Genomic DNA, 18,945 nt, shown 5'->3' with positions numbered 1-18,945 from the left:
GACAGAAGGGGGGTGTTCGAGGAGGGGGGTGAGGGAGTGAGGGGGGGTCTGTATGAGGTTGAGGCTGGCTTAAAGGCAGGTGAAGAGACAAATCTATCAAAGCCAACTTACCGAGATTCTGTAAAAGCTTCTCTATGGGGAACAGTACAAAGAGGGAGGAACCGTGGATATGACACATGTTTAAAGAGTCACTATGGGCTTGTAAGAGCTCAAAACTGGCTCAGTGTTAGTCAGGATGTGAAATGAAACACAAAACAACAGAAGCATGCTGGAAACGGTTGTCTGTAGCTGCTCTTACAAACTACTTTTGGTATCATTTCATTTGGAAAAACAGCTTAAAAGTGGGAAAAATGCTTCAGATGCAACTCAACACAGACACTTGCAGTGATGTAAACAAGTATATCCAGTGTCTCTAACACACTAACGCAAACAACACACACTTAAAAACACTGTCTGAGCACTGATATGAACAAAATGGCTCAAAATAGATGTGTACCTGTTTCTGATGAGTATGTGTGTTCAGGTGTGTATGTGGTGTACCTCTCTGTAACTCTATATTATGAGTCTTGGGTTGTTGTCTTGTTTATTTTGTGCAGTTTTTTGAGATGAGGTATGTGGATAACTTAGTTGCTGTCAGACTTTGGATCAGGGATATTCTGAGGGACTTATTTCCAAGTCGTGTTAACAAAAATTTGAATTCTGATTGACTGATCTAAAGGTAGGACAAAAGACACTGAGATAAAAGTCTAAGTTGAGCACAGCCAACACAGGATCACTGAGTCTGCTGATGAACAATGTCAAATTGGTTTTTCAAGTGTGGCTAATGTTAGCAGAGCTAGCACCCCCAGCATGTGATCCTCCTTGCAGGTTAACCTCCGCATGCCTGAGCTGGTTACCCATTGCTTTGGTCAAGTGGTTACATGCCAGTTTAACTGGACAGTCTACATTCAACTTTATCTCCATTTCCCAGATCAAAATAGTGACAAACTATGCAGCGTTACAAGATGCAATCTGACACCTGCGCATGTTTACATCCGGGTAGTAGACTATTGTAGCATCATGGCACCAACCTAGACACCAACCAGAGCTGCAGCCCTGGCTTGTGGTGGGTGGCTGCACTATAGCAAAATATACCAGCATATCAGGCCTATAGTAATGTTTATAATAACTTGTTTCACCAACTAGTAATTTGAGTAGCGAGGGTGACAACATTTCATAGCTAAGTCGACTACATTTGCACATCCCTACTGTGGATAAGAGCTAGCTTTTATCTGCCTCTGGTACAATACATGGAATGGTACAATTCGTGTTAAATATTTTACATGGTCTCTTTACTGTGCTTTGCTAGTGTATGGTGCAGTTTATGTCTACTGCAGTAGAAGTTGAATGATGTCTCTCTTTCTAATTGCTGTGACTTATATTTAAATTTCTATAATGAAAAATCTGTCCTCAAAGCGTGTTATCAGATACATATATTTCAAAACCATGTGTTGCATGTCACATCAGAACTATGTGCTTTAAGGTAAGTGCTTTCTTTTTTTTATTAGTCCTCTGAGCTCCAGATTTCTTAATCATCAACTCAAAGTAACTTTCGGTTAAATCCTTTATATTAAAGGAAAAAAACAACGAAATGTCTTGAGGTCCTGCAGGCGCATCCACTCTATGATAACTAACAGAACCACCTCACACAAGTGACACTGGACTATTTATAAATACTGCAAGTGCAGGTGTTGAAAGAGGAAATTCAGATCAAGGATTACGATTGAAATAAAGGAAAAAAACATGCAAAACTGTGACTGTTCATGTGACTTTGTCATCTACTGTAAAGGTTATGTCTTCAAATGGACGATGATAAAAGAATAAAATCAAAAGTGTGAAAAAATGTTCCTCTTAAGAATGAATAAACTTGTCTAAATACAGGTGTATTTATCTATTTCAGTTTTTGCAGCTGATACCACTGAGGATAAACGTCAAACAAATACTGATGATGAGAGATTCACATGATTTATTACGTGATTTATGACGTAGACTTGTTCCTCTCCCACTTTAAATCTTAGACATTTCCTTGTCTTATTGTGATTTTATCTGATAGTAAAAATGACAGTTATAAAATGCACACATTGGAGCTTAGAGCTATAAAGGTGCAGCAGCTGCAGTGATTTAAGCTGAAACAGGCCTGATTTACTGACAAAATGTCCCTCCAGTGCCTCTCTAACAAGTAATCAAATCTAAACTGAAATGATAAGTCAATGTCAAATGTTAGGATCCAAAACACACTGATAACTTATGACAACCTCTTGTATGATCTCTGGATGATTAGGTTTGTGAGAGGGCTTCATAAATGCTAAACTTTCTCCTCAGTCTGCCTCACAGACTCACCTTGCTCCTTTTTAAACTCGTTCTCTGTGAGGAAGACGGGCCTCATCAGCTCCCCAACGGGCGGCTGAATGGACACGAAGAATTTCCTGGTGTGTGTGCTGAAAATAGAGATAAGACATGAATAAAAAGAGAGAGAAATGATCATTATGTTTATGAATGAAAGAGAACTTCTGACTTCTTATGAGTTTCCCCAGTGCCGGACACACACAAAGTATAAATCCCGGATGAGAGATCACAATGCTCACCACAGCTGGAAGTTTGCTGCTTGTGTTGAGTCGCTGAAATCAATGCCCATCACGGCCGTGGCTGTCTCGCCTGCTGGCAGCAGCTCTGTGAACACGCAGGAACAAAAAGACAGCAGTATTGAAACCATGTCATAAACCTTCAGTCAGACGCTCAGCAGCTTTGATCTGAGATGAAACACCTGTCCTGCACTGCAGATTGTGTGGTTTGTGATGTGAGGTTTAGTGGAAGGTCTAGACTGGGCTGGCTTTGAACATGTGCTTAGATCACATGGGAGCAGGAGAAGTCTGAATTGATTTAAAAAATGTAAATGGGAAGAGTAAATGGAATAGACTTACACAGCACTTTTCTAGTCCTGAGACCTCTCAATGTACAGCACAGAAACACTTGACCTGAGCAGTAAAGCTCATTTCCATACATTAAAAATTGATCTATTATGAGAGCTCAGAATAAGGAATGCTGCAGTTTTTGCGTCTGTTTTCAGGTTTATTAGAGTAATAACTCAATCTAGTTTGGATCAAATATTAATCAAACATTTAGTCAGCCCATCACTCACCGATTTCAGGAAACTCTTTGACCCTCATCCCAGACTGGAGCTTCACGTCCTCTATGTGCAGGTTCTTGGTTTCGGAGGTGGCGTTGTTGGTGAACTGCATCTGCACCGCCACCATGTTAGCATCGGGGCTGAACGGCTGTCGGCTGAAGCAGTACTCCACTGACAGACCCTCCCCTGTGATCCGGTGCAGCAGCTCGTAGCTCTTCAGTGCACTGGAGGGAGCGATGGTCTGTAGGCGGAGGAGGAGATGACGCACAATTAACAATCACAAGACTGTCTTGAGCATGTGGGCTCGATGTATTTACTACTTGATTTGTTTGAAGGCTTAGAAACTCAGGTAGAGTTCAGAATATCTTTTCATTGACTATGCTGGGACATTCAAAGTCTGGAGTCTAGGCTGCATGATGCTCTTAGACACATAAAGACTTTTATACTGAAAACTTACAAAGGCTGTGAAGATCACAGGGTGCTGCAAAGCCAATAAAGTCTATATAATATATCATTGCGGTGTTATTCATAAGAAATACACTGCAGTGGACAGACACCACTTTTATGTTATGTGCATGAAAGCAGGACCACAAACCAATGGCTGCTGGTGCTAAATCCACTTCTGTAAACAGTGTAGTTGCTGTTGATGTTTGTTTTCTCTTTAATCTCCACTGGGAAGTTAGATTGCACATTTTTTTTTATCTTATCCCCTTTATTTAATATTCTTATTATTGCTATTATTACATTTCTGACTAATTTATTTTCAAACTGTGAATTACAATTCCATTATCATCTATATTGCTTATTTTTTGAATTTGTATTCCCTGTATTTTCATAAAATGTAAAAAATAAAAATGCACAAAAATGATTTACTTTGACTGTAAGAAATAAAAATATCATTATAAAAAAAAAACTGTGTAGTGGTGCAATATTTGCTTATAATAAGAGACTGTCTGAGGTAGCCTCCAATTTTAAGACTTGAGACCAGATCGTCTTATTTATTCATGTGATTCTATCGCTTTTATTGGTTGACTATTTTCTGATATGCGTTTTAAATGGAACCTTTAGCACTTTTATCATTTAATCATGTCTATTCATTTTACCATTTTTACTGTTAGATAGGTTTTAGGATATTTTTGTATGTTTTGCACATTAAGTAGTCTGACATCTGTCTGACATCTGTCTTGTAATTCTGTATTGACATTACATCTCACTGGCTGCAAAACAAGTTTACCTACGGGTACAAATAAAGTAACCTGAACCTGAACCTGAATGAGAAGTGTATCTTGCTTGCACAATAAATGTATTTCAATCATTTAGTTCAGACAAGACTCTCAGGTCAAGGTTTTAATCGGTCAATATAGCAAACACAAATTTAGTGATCTTGCTCTGGAAGCTCAACACAGACTCTCCCTGAGCTGTCACAGCCACTGGTAAGACTCAAAATTAAAAGAACAAAAGAATAATCAAAATTTCTTCTAAAACTTGATGCTAAATGTGTGCTAAATGCCAGGAGGTGGAGGGAGTTAAATTTGTTAAGACAGAGCTGAGGACATAGTTGTTGTTCCAGACTGAATGAGCACCTTATGATGATGTGAAGTACTTCTTTAAGTATTTGGGTGTCTGGGATTGATTATGCAACATCTGACTTCAAGAGACTGAATTCTCAGAATCACTGCAGGCTCCATTGAGCCGTGAGTCAATCTCCCTTGCCTTTAGATTGAGTCAGGGATCCTCTCCTCTCCCCTAAATGAAAGTGTGAAATAGAGTGAAGATACCGAGGAGGAGGAGGGTGTACTTACTGCAGGTGAGAGAACAGCATCAGACAGAGATAATCCCTCCAGGTCGGTCACAAGGCTGTTTGAGAGGAAGTTGTTGACGGGTGTGACTTGAGGAGATGGAGCGGGCTCAACTGGGAAAACAGAGGAGGGAATGAGAGGCATCAGGCAGGCAGATTCAGGTTAATATCATCTCTACAGGGGACAGCTGTTTGTTCTCTGATAGCCACAGCAGCTGGTTGCTGTGGTTTTCAGAAATAATAACACAGCCGAATAACGTCCTTGTGAAAAAGACATTGCCTAACTGAGGTTGCGTCGGCACTTTTGCACTTTCTGTCAGAGCAAAGATGAAAAGACTCACAGTCGTCAAGGTCGAGCAGAGACATTTCTTTCTTCTCCTTCTTGCTTACTTTCTTGACAGGCTTAGAGGGAGGTTTGGATTCAGCTGCCTGGGAGGTGATGAAAGAAAAAAGACATGAAAAGGTGCAGATTTTTATGTTCCTGTGTGCAGTCTAAAACCAGGGAGGCTTGGTCCAGAACTCAATAACAAGAATACGGTCTTAGTTTTTATGTTTTATACACCTAAATCAAACAATTGAAGGCGTCTTTGATACCTTTTTTTTCTTTTTGACTTCAACCTCAGATTCAGAGTCTTCAGACTCAGACTGGCTGCTCTCAGACTCACTGTCCTCATCGTCAGATTCAGACTCTGTGACGCTCTTACGTTGTTTAATCTTCCTCTCGTGTTTCCTCTCCTCTTCACTGCTCTGCTCACTGAAAAGAGAAGAGAGAGAGATTATAAGAGGGGACAAATGATCAAACCCAAGTATTTACAGTTAACATATAGGGCTTTGAGTTTAAGAAGAAAAGGATGATAAAAGAATGAAGACATTTGGACCTGAGTTTGGTTAAAGAGGAACAACATGAATGTAGAATAAACAGATACACTGATCCAAAGTGCCTGCAAAAGGTCGGCGTTACACGTTTCATAGAAGCAGATAAAAAGAAACATGTTGTACCTTTCACTTTCTTGCACAGGCTTCTTTAATTCCTTCTTTTTCTTTTTCTTGTCCTTTTCATCCTCCTCCTCCTCCTCTTCTTCAGACTCAGAGCCACTCTCGCTTTCTTCGCTCTCTGATCCCGACCCGCTCTCCTCGCTGCGGCTGCCACTTACGGAGCTGCTGGCAGAGTCGGACTCTGAGGAGGAGAAGGTCAGAATGATTCTGTTAAAATACATCATTCAGATCCATCCACATCGTCGTCGTCGTTTAAGGTTGTTGAATTCTTTAACACTTCTGCCGTTTAAGAGCCACAAGGGTAAGCTTGAAAATGAAATTTGAACAAATATTCTCAAAGTTATCTTTCACAAAGTAGTCAAGCAGAAGCAAAAAACTCTGTAGATCTTTTTTCAACTCTGAAAATGGATCAATAATGGAGGAAATTTGTGAAAAATAGGACCCTAAAGCAAAATCAGACAGCAGCATTCATATTAAGAATACTGTATCAATTTCCAGTTAACTGAGAGTTTTATTTCCCCCCTCTTTAATGTAAACTCAATTTCTATCACTCTGAATTTTAGACCCACAAAATTCAATTAGAGACGCACCAAACATTTTTGACGCTAAAAACAAGTTTGATTACTTCAGTAGATAATTTCCAAAATGCTGTCAAAACACCAAAGACAACTATCAGTTGATCCTACTTCAAGTTTTTCTTGTGTAAGAGAAGTTTTTCATTTCACCAGGTGTGTACAAATAAGAGTAAAAACAGTCCCTAACAAATACACGTCTGGTTTAAGAAGCCTTAAAAATAATGAACCACTTTCTAGGGCCACAAACAGGAAGTCTTGAAAGTTAAAGCTCCTCTGAGGAACTCTACACTAGTGTCGATTTTGGCGCCCCCTCTGGTCAAAGTGACATCTCTTATCTATAGTGATGTTTTCTGCCTAAAAATCTCACCCTGCTTTCTTTTAACAATCAAATGTATCACTGTCTGAGTATTTGTTGTGACAGGAGTCTAAAAAGGGCTTTTCAATTGTGTTGGAGCTATTTACATTGTTTCGTATATTTGATTATTTTTACTTTAATCAATTGATTTAATTTAAGGTAATTAACTTTGATGCCATAGGGGTAACAGTACATTTTGTTACTCTCTTTTATAGGTTGATAATTTTGCACCGGGTGACGTCTATATAGATGGGCAGGTAAGATAGGAGGGGCGGACACCGGGGATGGTGAATGGAGATTTGAAAGAGACGCTACCTTTTGTTTGAGAGAAGCTTTTTTGTTGTACAATCAACCACCAAAAGACTGAATACTTGCCTGGACATTGACACTTGTTTGGACACCGTGTAAGATCCACTCTCCCCGTGAGATTTAAGTTTTGTAAGCTGACCAAGTCAAATAGCCACTACATAGGGTATGATGTAGACATTCAGTCTTTTTCTTAATGGCTTTGTTTGATTTTGTAGGTCATAAGGGGGGGATCTTAGTCGGTTTCATTACAAGTTAAAAGCTCCTCACAGGAGCTTAAGTTGATGGACTGACTTACACATGACTGTTTTGGGCTTTTTAAAATGACATGCAGACAATAAAAATCAAACACTGAATTATGGCAGGCATCTTGTTGATGGGTGTTGGCTGTGTATCTCAGCACGAATACAATGAAATCACACATCAACACATCTGTGGTTGCATCTACTAGTTAGACAAAAAGTATGTAAATGCACAGACACAGACAGAAGCCCCCAAAGTTACCACTGTCAGCAGACTCAGTCGGCCCAGACTCGCCCTCTGAGTCCGAGTAGAACGGCTTCTCCACCTTCTTCTCCTTCCTCTTCTCTCTGCTGCTGCACTTGGTCCATTCAGGCACCTGGCAGGGGAAGCGGAGTTCAAACAGTAAGCCGTCAGCTCTGCCTCGGTCAGAATAAAAAAACCCTCAGACAGCAGCAAAGACGTGGGCAGATTACAGTAGCATGGCCATGAATGCCTCTGCCTGGGCGTGATGCAGCCAAATAAAGCCAGCGGTCAGATCTGCTTTTAGATCTGACAGTCAGACAACAGATTCAGAACAGACAGTAACGCTTGCATGGAGCTTTTCTTTCTTTTTTTCAACAGATAAATGTCAGCACCAGGGGATGCCTTCATGACCAGTTGCAGAAATGGCTTTTCTTTTAATATAGGGAGCAGTTCCATTAAGAGAAGTGATGTCTTCGAGGAGCCGTGACCATCCTCCCACACTTTAAAAAAAAAAACAGGCCATCTGTCTCACTCTTACTGTGACCAAACTCATTAACTAAAACCATCAGCTAATGAGTGTGGACATCTCCAAACCCCATTTAAAACCCACAGGGCTGCTGATGCATCTCGCTGTGTCAGAGGAGCTCACGTCCTGCTAAAAGAATCACTTCTTTAATGGTAGAGACCGAGGAAGAGGGTGCTGTGTATCAGGTAGCTTTGGCTGAGCTAAGCACAGAACAGCGACTACGTTAGGCGGGGTGTCAAAAAGCACTCGGGTTTTGCCGTTATGTGGGTGTTGAGGCTAAAGGAGTTGGGCTCTTTGCCGCTAACTGACTCACACTCGTTAATGTTGTGACTCTTTCAAGCAGCGTAAAAACCTGGCGGATGTAGAAAAGAAAAGATTGGGATGGAGGTGAGAAAAGGAAAAAGAAGGGAAGATTTTAGAAAAAACGTCAGGAAAGCAAGAGAAACAGGCACAGGAAGGTTTCTGGGTCTAAAAAGAAGACGTGTGAGAACAGTTTCTGATAACACAGAGACAGAAATTAACCCCAAATATCATCATAGTACACTTGGCTACCACAATATCAGGCTGCTAATTAGCTTATCAAATGATCAAGGTACTTTTTCAATGAGTATACTCCAATATAACTTAAATATATACTTGAATATATACTTAAATAAAGAAATCAAAAGTAAAAAGTTTACGTTCACTTGTAACTGAAACTTCAACAAAATTCACAACAATGCATTTAGTATAAATGTGTCATCAGTGACAAAGCAGAATGTTGAACTGGTATGGATTCAGATGGGTTAGATGAGGATGAGAGGGGTGATACAGGAGAGGGAGAAAGCGGACATGAAATAAGAACCACTCAGAATCACACATCAACATTTGTGACACTTTCACGCGTTGTGTCACAAATTTCACGTGAGACCGAAGAGGTGCGGGAAGAGAAACAGAGTCTACTTTAATGAGAATGCAACCTCAAGGACTAGGAACCTGGTTGTGCTGGAGCTTTCTGCCTTGTCTGGGGTAAACAGCTGCATTGGGAAAGTGTGTTTATCGAAAGAAAGTGAACTGTTGAGGTTCAAACCTTTCTGTTTTCAACAAATATAGGACATTATTTCCATTTGAACCTAGGCCAGGGATTGTATTTTTGAAAGAATGAACCTCTTCTCTCAATCTTTAGCTCCTTATCTAAGAATAATGGAATACTTGATACAATCAGTCATTTGAAAGTGTTGGATGTTGGCTCATGAAGATCAAACAGCATGGCCACTTTCTCAAAGACTGTCATGTCATCTCGTTATGTAGCTTTTAGTCATTTTTAAATCGTATGGTGCCATTTGTACTTTTTTTTGTGTGTGTGATTTGGTTTCTCCTCTCCCATCTTATTTTCATTTAATTTTACTTTATTTTTTTGTTTAATCTTTACCTTTTTAGGGAGACTTTTTAACATCTGGCAAGGGTCTACAGATGTTAACTACCTTTTTGGCTAATTCTGGCATATTTACAGAAGTGTTAATTAATATGCATGGTCCTTTTAAATGAATAATAAAAAAAAAAATATATATATATATATGGCTCAAAACAATTATCTGTATGTAAGAAGACAACATGACACTAATCTTCAGTTTGGGAACTCCAATTCTGAAGCCTCAAGATCAGCATTTCTGCTATCACCATCTTTCTTCCAGAGCCAGGAATGACCATATTTGGACAAGACACTGCATCACTTTATCCCTATCCTGGTTGAGAGGTCGCCGAAGTAGTGACTTCTAAATAATACCCAAAACACACCTTGAGTCATCATCAACTATACTGTAAATGGGACTGTGATTAGAAAATGAGCGTCACATGAAAATGTGCCCGAGAACATTTGAAACTAGAGTTTAAATTAAGAAGTGTAGCTTGATGCAGCAATTCCTGTGATGGCCAGCAGGGGGCAAAACAGATGTTGGACTATGTAGAGGTCTTTGAAGTAAAGGACCCTTCCTCTCAGTTGATTTACTACTTCAGAAGCATTTTCCTATCGAGCTTACTGTCTCAATTGCTAGTTTCAAGCCTTCTCAAGCACATCATGATTTTCCTTTTTCAATGACGGTCTCATTTAAAGGGAAATGGGCGATACTTCACTGTGTGCTGGAGGCATGAGCTACCTCCTGATTGCTCCTCTCATCCCAACATAATCACTTCTGTCTTCCAGTACAGAAGATGATACAACCAAAATGCTGAAATCAATTCTTCAAATCATAAATGAATAGTTAGTCTACAAGTAGAAGGCTCCAGGACAAGCAAGTTCAAGGATTATGTTCTGAGATTATGGACTTCTTTTCTAAGAGAAAGACTTCACTGTCAAGCTTAGCCGTCTAATCCTCTGGACTGGAGTAATTTGCTGCTTGAATCAGCTTCGCCTTTTAGTGTTAGCACCATCTTTCATTGTATGACTTGAATTCTACATTTTTGATCTCTTTAAAGAAGATAAAGAATAATCCCTTTCCACTTGAGACAAAAAAACAGCAGTCATGTTTATCCTCTGTTAATCTACACTAATTCACAGCCAAGTCTCATGAATCTTATCCTGCCGGCTTGATCGTCATCAATTACTGCATGATGAACCAGAAAAGGACTCAAAGAGGAGATAGAAAGCAGTCATCAAAACAAACACCACCGCACTCCCAAACCGAGCAGGAGGAGGAGGAGAAGGAGGGGGGGCACCTCTCGCCAGTCTCCTAGCAAGCCGATCCGCCCCTCGCCGGTGGTAATGACTTCCTCTATCTGTGGAGATGCACAATGTGCAGAGTGAGAGCCTGTCAGAGAGGTCAGGGCTTCAGAGGATCCACTGACCCTCTGAGCGTTACAGCCTCAACATCAGTGGATGTAAAGGGACTCACAGAAGGATTATAATGCAGTGTGCTTCTTAAATGAAGGACCATCCCAAAAGTTTCTGCTGATTCTTTCTCTTACCTACATATCAGGTTTCTTAAACATCATTGCTGAACATTTTTAAATGTTCTCTGGACCTTTCAAACCCTCCAGTGTTTTTTATCTGTTGTATAAACTCTTAATAAAACCCCGCACTGATCTGAGACAAGTTTGTAATCCCACAATCCTTTGAGAAGCATTCAGCAAATTTTTTGAGCATCATTTAAATCTATTAATAATCCTAAGAAGAGTGAATGTGGATGTTTTGCATTCAGAGTCATTTGCCTCCAGTAGATTTGGTTACTGAAGTGTCTCTGCACTTGGAGGGCCACAGATATAAGATTATCACCAATTGATCCTAATCTTAAAATACTTCAAGTGTTACGTTTTGCCTTAGGGTTAGAGAAGTTGGCTCAGGTGTTTCAGCTGACTGAAGTTGATTATTGTGAAAATATATCTACACTGTAAAAAGAAAACTTAAAATTGTTGGCCTGAAAATGATTTTTTGGTTAAGTAAACAAAAGATGTTCCATTTTGTTGCAAACTACATCAAAGTAGTTATCTAAACTACCTGTATTAAAAGTTTGTTGTGTAAAGTTGGTCTCATTTCATAAGTTAGGTTGGCAAAACTTGAAATTATCGGTTTGAGGCTCGACTAAATTATTTGAGTATGCTTCAGGCATAGAACGGGGTCTCCAACTGAAATCTACAGGGGTCTTCCACACTTGTAATTCCCCACATGTGGCGCCATCTCTCCTGTCCCGTGTGGATTTAATCGCCCTAAAGGTGAGTATTTTGTTTGAGTATTGTACTGAAACTCTAGCTTTACAGTTGGTCATTGATGGTGAGTTGATTGACGGTTAATGTAACTTTAATTTGTTTAGTTAGTTAGTTTAATAAGGCATGGTCATTACCAATAGTTAGCCGCCTTGAACATTAGCTAGCTGCCTTGCAAGTGGGAAAAAGGTGTAGTAACGTGCAGCAACAAAGGAACATTTTCTCAACAAAAAATAATAAGTTGGCACAACTTTCACTTCTTAGTGTGTAGAACTCAAAACTTAAAGTCACACTACATATGAATGATAAGTTATCTCAACAAAAACGCATCAGTTGGCTCAAATGTAAGATTTCTAGTTAGCCTCAAACCTCAAAAATCTACAAGTGTGGTCAGTGTTATTTGTAATGTTGTCTGTTTGACATCAACAAATATGGTAATGCAGATACTGTTTTCTCTAATATCTCTACTTGTATTTGTTTAAGATTGTCTTAGGTTAACAGGATTTTTGTACCTTGTTAAAAAATCTAATCATATGTACATTGTTGATGTCACTATACAAAAGGTGCTCATATATGTATCTGTCACCATTATTGTATAATCCTGTGAAGGCTAATACATTTTTTTTTTTTTTTTAAACTCAAAAATCTAGGGCAGACAGTTGACTTGAAATTTTGAGTTTTCACAGCTTTTTCATTTTAACAGTGTATAAACAGTCTACCTCAAACTGATTTGTAGTCTTGTTTGGGTGTTAATCTTACTCATTGTACTTTCAAATCATAATAGAATATGAATAAAAAATCTATTAGTGTGATTATAGATGTAAATCCATTCAATGTAGAAGTAAATATTCATCTTAAATCCAAACTTAACTCAGCTACAAGGAACAAACGCAGAGGAATCAAGTTATCCTGAATAGACTTGTGCAAAACCAGCAATCAAAACTCATCTTACATGTTGTTCAAGTTAGAAACTATAAGCAAAGATCAAAATGAGGCATCTTTGTATTTTAGTTAGGTCAATAGTTCATCGTGCAGTCATAATCGTTTGCAGGGCTTTATAATTTCATCACAAGCTAAGGTTATTTGATTCCTTCTTGGCCCCATTAAGATAGTCATTGGGGTAATTGGAGTATGGTATTGCAAATCAAGTTATGAGGTATGTGGTCCGGAATTCAATCGGATGTTGGAGGGTCTTTGAATGCAGCAACAGGGCGGCATTATCTCATGTTATTTCAGAGCATGAAGCAAAGCTAGAACAAAAGCATGAAATCGTTCACTGTGATGGATAACATACCTGCCTGGAAGCTGGGAATTGAATTAGACCTTAATGAAATGCTCTTGAAAACGCTGGAAACAGACGACACTAATGTAACTGATGTAGCCAGCTGAACCTCCTGGTATGGTCTTTTATGACGTGTCTCTTGTGTACCTCCGGTAAATTAAATATAAATGATAATAAAGTATATACAGCAGTGCACCTGTGGCCTCATCCTGAAATCTGCGTCACATGTAAACCATAAGTTAACTCTGGGTGTGAGACATCGAGCTGTGAGTTAATAAGTCGGCACTAAAGTAGCAATTATAAACACATATGACAAAGAAACCAAGTCTTGAGTTCACTCTTTGAATTTCAAATCAAGTGATTTTGTGATTTTTGTGATTTTCTTGATTTTGGTGCACTCAAGTTTTGATTTCATGTCTTCATTCAGATCACATTGTTAGTCATGAACCGATGGCACATGGAGGTATGGCATGGAGAAGGAGAGGAGGGGATCTACTGAGTTGGGATGATGCTATGCACTGTGCACTCTTAATGCACTCAGATCAAATTTAGTCTTTGTTCAGCTTGAGTTTCTACCTGGAAATTTGCAAATCAATCAAATGAAACAACTATTACCAGTATCCTTTTGAAATATTGGTAATATTGAGGATGTAAATGTAAAAGGACTACAGCTGTTGATATTAAACTGTAGATACATGTTATAAAACTGGGGCTCTGGCTCCCAAATCTGTCCTCTTGGGTATCACATGTGCTATTGGCTCAAACATTGGTGAGAGTTCACCTGGACGGGGCGAGTCAGCTGCTGCCAAACAGAAGCAGATGCAGCAGAGAGGGTGAGAGTTCACTGAAAGTTTTCACAGAGAATCAGATCTTATTCAAACAGAGGCTCTAATCCTCTTTGTGTGACTCGTCACCTCTGTGGAGGGGGGGAGTTGTTGACAAGCAGCATCCACTTCAAAACGGATGGAGTCGCATGTTAGCGATGAGCTGTTAATGCTAATGAGCTGTACGTGAATGAAAAGATGGCCAATGAGAGGAATCAATGTTATATTGGAGTTAATGTTATATTGGATGTGAAGCTTTGGTGACTCTGTCCGGCCCCTCTGAGGCACTGCTCTGGGGCAGAAGCAAACGCCGCTCCCCTCCACCTTTCGGGGCCCCTGGAGACCCCAGAGGGCCCCTGTGTCTCTGTAAGTTACTGTTCCCACTGCACGCACAGACTCCTTCACCTCCACGTTGCGCACGGAGGGGTCAGGGGCGGCTTCAGGCCAGTCAGGCAACTCCTGGTAGCCGCCAGCCTTGGCATTCAGCAGGTGGGACAATGAACCCAACTGGAAGTGGTCTCGATCTGCAACAAGACGAGAGAAAGGGAATCTAGAGGGCACATTTTAACATACAATGCTTACATTTTGAATCTACTTTGGGGGTTTTGAGGGATGTAAACAGGATGTACAAAGTCCACATGGAGTAATTCAGTATTTTGGTATAAAGGCTGAGAATTGTCTATAAGCAGTGTCACACATGAATATACAGACAACAATCACCCTGGACTTGTTACTCTCTTTCCCTCAAAGACTTCTTTCAAACTGTATCGTACCTTTAAAAGGAGACTCAAGGACTGGTGCAGGTTTGAGGGCGAGGAACAGTTTCTTTGCGTACTTGCTGAGAGCTCCACTCTTCTCAGTGGGAACAATGAGCTGGCGGATAAAGCGAGCTCGATCGCGGATGTCGTAGTTCTGGTCGTACTTGGCCAAGTTGAGAACATACTGCGTCAATAGTTTGGTCTGTGAGAGAGAAATTGAAAGACACTTTAGATTAGGATGGTTGTGTTTGAAGAGGAGCCAGCTGTAGTCAACAAGTCAGACCAATTTAATGAGGCTCAGGGAACACTACTTGAGTAATTAGTCGACTAATGAAGTATCGTTGAGGGATTGCAGGTGTTACCCAGCATTTTCTGTGATTGCTTAGATGTTGCGAAGTAATTCTAAAGGTAATGTGGAGGTGTTCTGGGTAGTTGCCTTCGTGTTTCTAAGTATTAAGGGGGAACTGGTTCCTGGGTATTTTTAATTGTATTCTAAGTTGTTTGTTGAATTGTTGAGTCAATGGAGTGTTTGTAAAGGCTGTTTCTGAAGTGAAGTAGCACACACTGTTTATGAGATCCATTTCTTTGTCTTAGTCAATCCTATCAAACATTTGGTTCAGACCTGTTTGGAGTTGGTGAGATAGAGCTTGGCAGCCAAATTGATGATTTGAAGCTTGACTATGTCTTCTTCATTAGTGAACGACTTTGCCATCTTCCTCAGGACATCTGGGGCGATCTTTGGTACGTGCTCACAGTACTCTCCTATCAGCCACAGGATGCTGGCCCGAGCCATCGGCACCTGAAAACAGGATAAATCAAGTGAAAAGGTTGTGTAAATATACCTCTCCTTCAGGTACTACACAACGATTTAAACTCCAAAGGACTCTTGCAAAACAAAGAACACTGGTTTCTTTTGATAATCCAAAACCAGCATGTTGAGAAACAGACTCTCACCTGGATGTTGTCTGTTAGTTTTGCCATGTGCTTGATGATGTCGCTGTGCTTCTCCGGCTGCATCTGCAGAAGCTTCTTAATAACCACCACAGACTCAGCTACCACCAGCTCTGTTTAACAGAAAGAAGAGTCACTCTTTGAAATTTGAAATAGGATGTTCAACAAGTTTTCTTTGTCTTATGTTAAACTTGGTTACTGAAAATGAATTGCATCTTAAAGATTCTTATCTAATCTTCAAAAAAGAAGAGTAACTTCAAGTAATATATCTTCTTGTTCTGTTTTATTATTAACAAGTGCAACTTCACAGGCTTCAATGAATAATCATATTCACCGAGATTCTCCCCCAACAATAACTCCCTCTGCTTTAAATACTCCAGTTTCTATCACTTTTTATGTCACACAGGAATACGTACCATCTCTGTTGGACAGGAGCTGCACCAGGCCGTTCAGACACGTGTCCCTCACTTCACCAATGTTAGTAGCACAGCGGCCGATGGCTTGGATTGTTGCAGCCACGAAGTCTTTATCCATGCTTTTGATGTACGTCTGCAGGAAAGAGATGCTTGCTCAGCAAAAGACGAATCCATTCCTACTAATGTTCAGACCTGCACAATTATTCTGTCTCACATTACCTGAAACTCTCTGAGGATGGTGGAAATGTTTGTCTCGTTGGCCAGATTGGTGAGGACTTCCAACTGCAGAGGACAGAAAGACAGTTAATTAGGACAGAGGTTCCCAAAGTGTGGGTCGGGACCCCCTGGGGGGGTGTGGGACACAAAATGGGGGGTCATAAGATACCTTTTTTTTAAAGTATTAAGTTATCTAAAAATATTACATTTTACCCATTACAGACCAGCTAAATGAAGCCACTTCGAGGGACAGTGAGGGTCCTGAGTCTTTGGCACCTACAATTTAGGGGTCACAGGCTGAAAGTTTGGGAACCCCTAGATTAGACCACTGCCATCATTGCTGTGGAGCTTTTTTCTATGGCATTGTCTACTTACAAGAACCTGTGCCAATAACCGAGCGCTCATGTTTCAAATCATACTCCCATTACACTCAAATTCATGTCGAAACCTCAGAACTAGCTTCATTCTGATTCAAAAGGAGTTGATTCAGCTTGATGTTCATCATTGTTGCTTTTCTACAAGCAGCCAGCTCTGGGTAAGTGAGTTTAAAACGATTGAAGATAGGCATAAGACGCTGCCAATGTACTGTGAGTAAAACCACCATGTGTCAGAGCTGAGAGGATCAAAATCCTCCTGGGAGTCAAAACCAAGATTAAAGAGAGAAAAGGAAAGAACCTTGAGGACTTTGATCTGAGTCGGGTCTGTAGAGCGGATGTAGAAGCTCTTCAGGTACGGTTCAAACATCCCCTGTGAAACATAAAGACAGGAGGAGTAGAAACCTCAGTACATGTGCAGCTCAGTCAACTTTTAACAGAACATTAACAAATCAAAAGTTGTGTCTCACCCGTCTCTTGATCGTCATTGTTGCCACGTTCTGGAGAACAACAAACTGGACTTCACTGCAGGAGGGGACAGAGATAAGATAGATTGATGAAGAAAAAGAGTTCAATAATAATGACTCAACAAAGTTTAAGTCTCTTTGCATTCCTGTCTGCTTAACCTAAAGCCCCTGTGGTTATCAACGGACGTTTATAGGCACTAAACCTAACATACCTGCATGAAAGCCGGGAATTTAAGTAGACGTTAATGAAATGCTCTTGAAAACGCATGAAAACAGACAACACTAACGTGAAACGCCAGCTGAGCAAAAGACACCAGATTGGTAAACTATGCTGTAATTTACTGGATCTCCCTGAAATGTTTGCTGTTTCAGATACTCAATAAAAGTAATATTATTTAAGCCACATGAAATAATCATCCAGTTAGTTAATGGTTTATAAGATAAGAGCAACACAAAGTTGCAAAGTAAGTTACAAAGTTGATTGCATGAACGAGTGATTCAAAGAGATCCTGACTGTCCCTGTTTCCGTCAGTCAGTATTTTTACTCCTTATCATTTCTGTACATACATTTTAAGTTCTCAATATTTTTTTGGTCTATTTTTGTTTCATTCTTTTGACCCTCAATACATTTGTTTAACTACCATGAGTTACATTGATTTGTAGGATAATAACATAGATTGTATAAAACCTGGCTGACAAAACAGCTCCCCCAAAGTGAAGCCAAAACTTTCTGAGCTCCCTCTTATGACCGACTGCAGTACAGGTAATAAAGCATGCCTCCTCCATCAAAGCAGATGGAACATGGGTCAAACTAGAAAATTAAAATATGTTTCAAATACATTTTAGGTCAAACATGTTTTCCATCATGACAGTTCTTTTCATGCTGAGTTTTCATTTGCCTAATGCCTAAATTTAGCATACCACACATTGCTCAGATTTCTGCAATCAAAGAAAGCTATCAATCAACCTTTATTTAAACTTGAGAGATCATTGAGGGGCAACCCTCATTTACTATGATATCGAGTCAGTTACAGAGGCATTTAAAAAACAAACAACAAGGCATCAAGAGTATCAAAGGAGGTGTAGGGGATTGACTATAAAATGCACTAAAATAGGAAGGGACTATTTATTAAAATGATTCAATAAATATACACAGGTAAACCTAGCTAAAATAGTTACAAAGAGGGATTGAAAGGTTGAAAATGAAGTTTCTTAATTGTCCAAGAGGTAAAAGTGCATTTATTTCAAGACGCTGCTGTAACTGCTGCTATTAATTGATTCCATGCATTTTTTGGACTTTCTTAACTAATGAAATTTTGCGGTAAATTTGTGGAGCTTACGTATTTTTTGTAAAAGGTCTACGAAAAAAAAAGCAAGGAAAATGCTTTTAAAAATTCACGAGTGTCTGGTTGAACATTTCATTCTGCACATTCAATTTTTATTCAGTTGTTACGACTGAGCTGAGTCACCGCCGACTCCATGATAATAATTAGGTCCGATGAAGCATATCGTACAGTACAATGAATTTCTGACAAATCCCCTGCAGAGGGTTGCTGCTGTTTGGTCGCTGCTGAATGATGATCCCATTACAAACACACCCAGAGCCACAGGAGCACTTGTTCAATAAGAAGCTGACAGTTTTCAGGACTAACAGCCGTGAGGCCACAGATGTGTCACCATAACTCCTCATGCTTTATGCTTTCATGTTTACCTCAGTCTCACTCAGCTCCCTGTTTAATTTCACTCCCTGCTTCAGGGCTGGAGAGATTTA

General features: G+C 39.9%; 1 protein-coding gene across 1 annotated transcript in view; it reads right to left on the bottom strand.

Annotated features, from left to right (window-relative positions):
* LOC117813785 (AP-3 complex subunit beta-2) overlaps positions 1-18,945 on the bottom strand; it is a 54,111-nt gene that overhangs the window by 6,542 nt on the left and 28,624 nt on the right. The window contains exons 10-25 of the mRNA XM_034684821.1: positions 17,178-17,232; positions 17,009-17,080; positions 16,337-16,399; positions 16,118-16,250; positions 15,705-15,814; positions 15,373-15,549; positions 14,766-14,952; positions 14,398-14,516; positions 7,701-7,815; positions 5,964-6,141; positions 5,559-5,718; positions 5,306-5,393; positions 4,969-5,078; positions 3,179-3,407; positions 2,625-2,709; positions 2,380-2,477 (exon numbers count right to left, since the gene is read on the bottom strand). Of these exons, the coding sequence (XP_034540712.1) occupies positions 2,380-2,477; positions 2,625-2,709; positions 3,179-3,407; positions 4,969-5,078; positions 5,306-5,393; positions 5,559-5,718; positions 5,964-6,141; positions 7,701-7,815; positions 14,398-14,516; positions 14,766-14,952; positions 15,373-15,549; positions 15,705-15,814; positions 16,118-16,250; positions 16,337-16,399; positions 17,009-17,080; positions 17,178-17,232 (1,979 nt within the window). The remainder of the gene's footprint in view (positions 1-2,379; positions 2,478-2,624; positions 2,710-3,178; positions 3,408-4,968; positions 5,079-5,305; positions 5,394-5,558; positions 5,719-5,963; positions 6,142-7,700; positions 7,816-14,397; positions 14,517-14,765; positions 14,953-15,372; positions 15,550-15,704; positions 15,815-16,117; positions 16,251-16,336; positions 16,400-17,008; positions 17,081-17,177; positions 17,233-18,945) is intronic.

The sequence above is a fragment of the Notolabrus celidotus genome, chromosome 6 (genome assembly GCF_009762535.1).
Source record: "Notolabrus celidotus isolate fNotCel1 chromosome 6, fNotCel1.pri, whole genome shotgun sequence".
Taxonomy (NCBI): domain Eukaryota; kingdom Metazoa; phylum Chordata; class Actinopteri; order Labriformes; family Labridae; genus Notolabrus; species Notolabrus celidotus.
The sequence above is the reverse complement of the archived record's forward strand: the minus strand, read 5'-3'. Positions and strand labels throughout refer to the sequence as shown.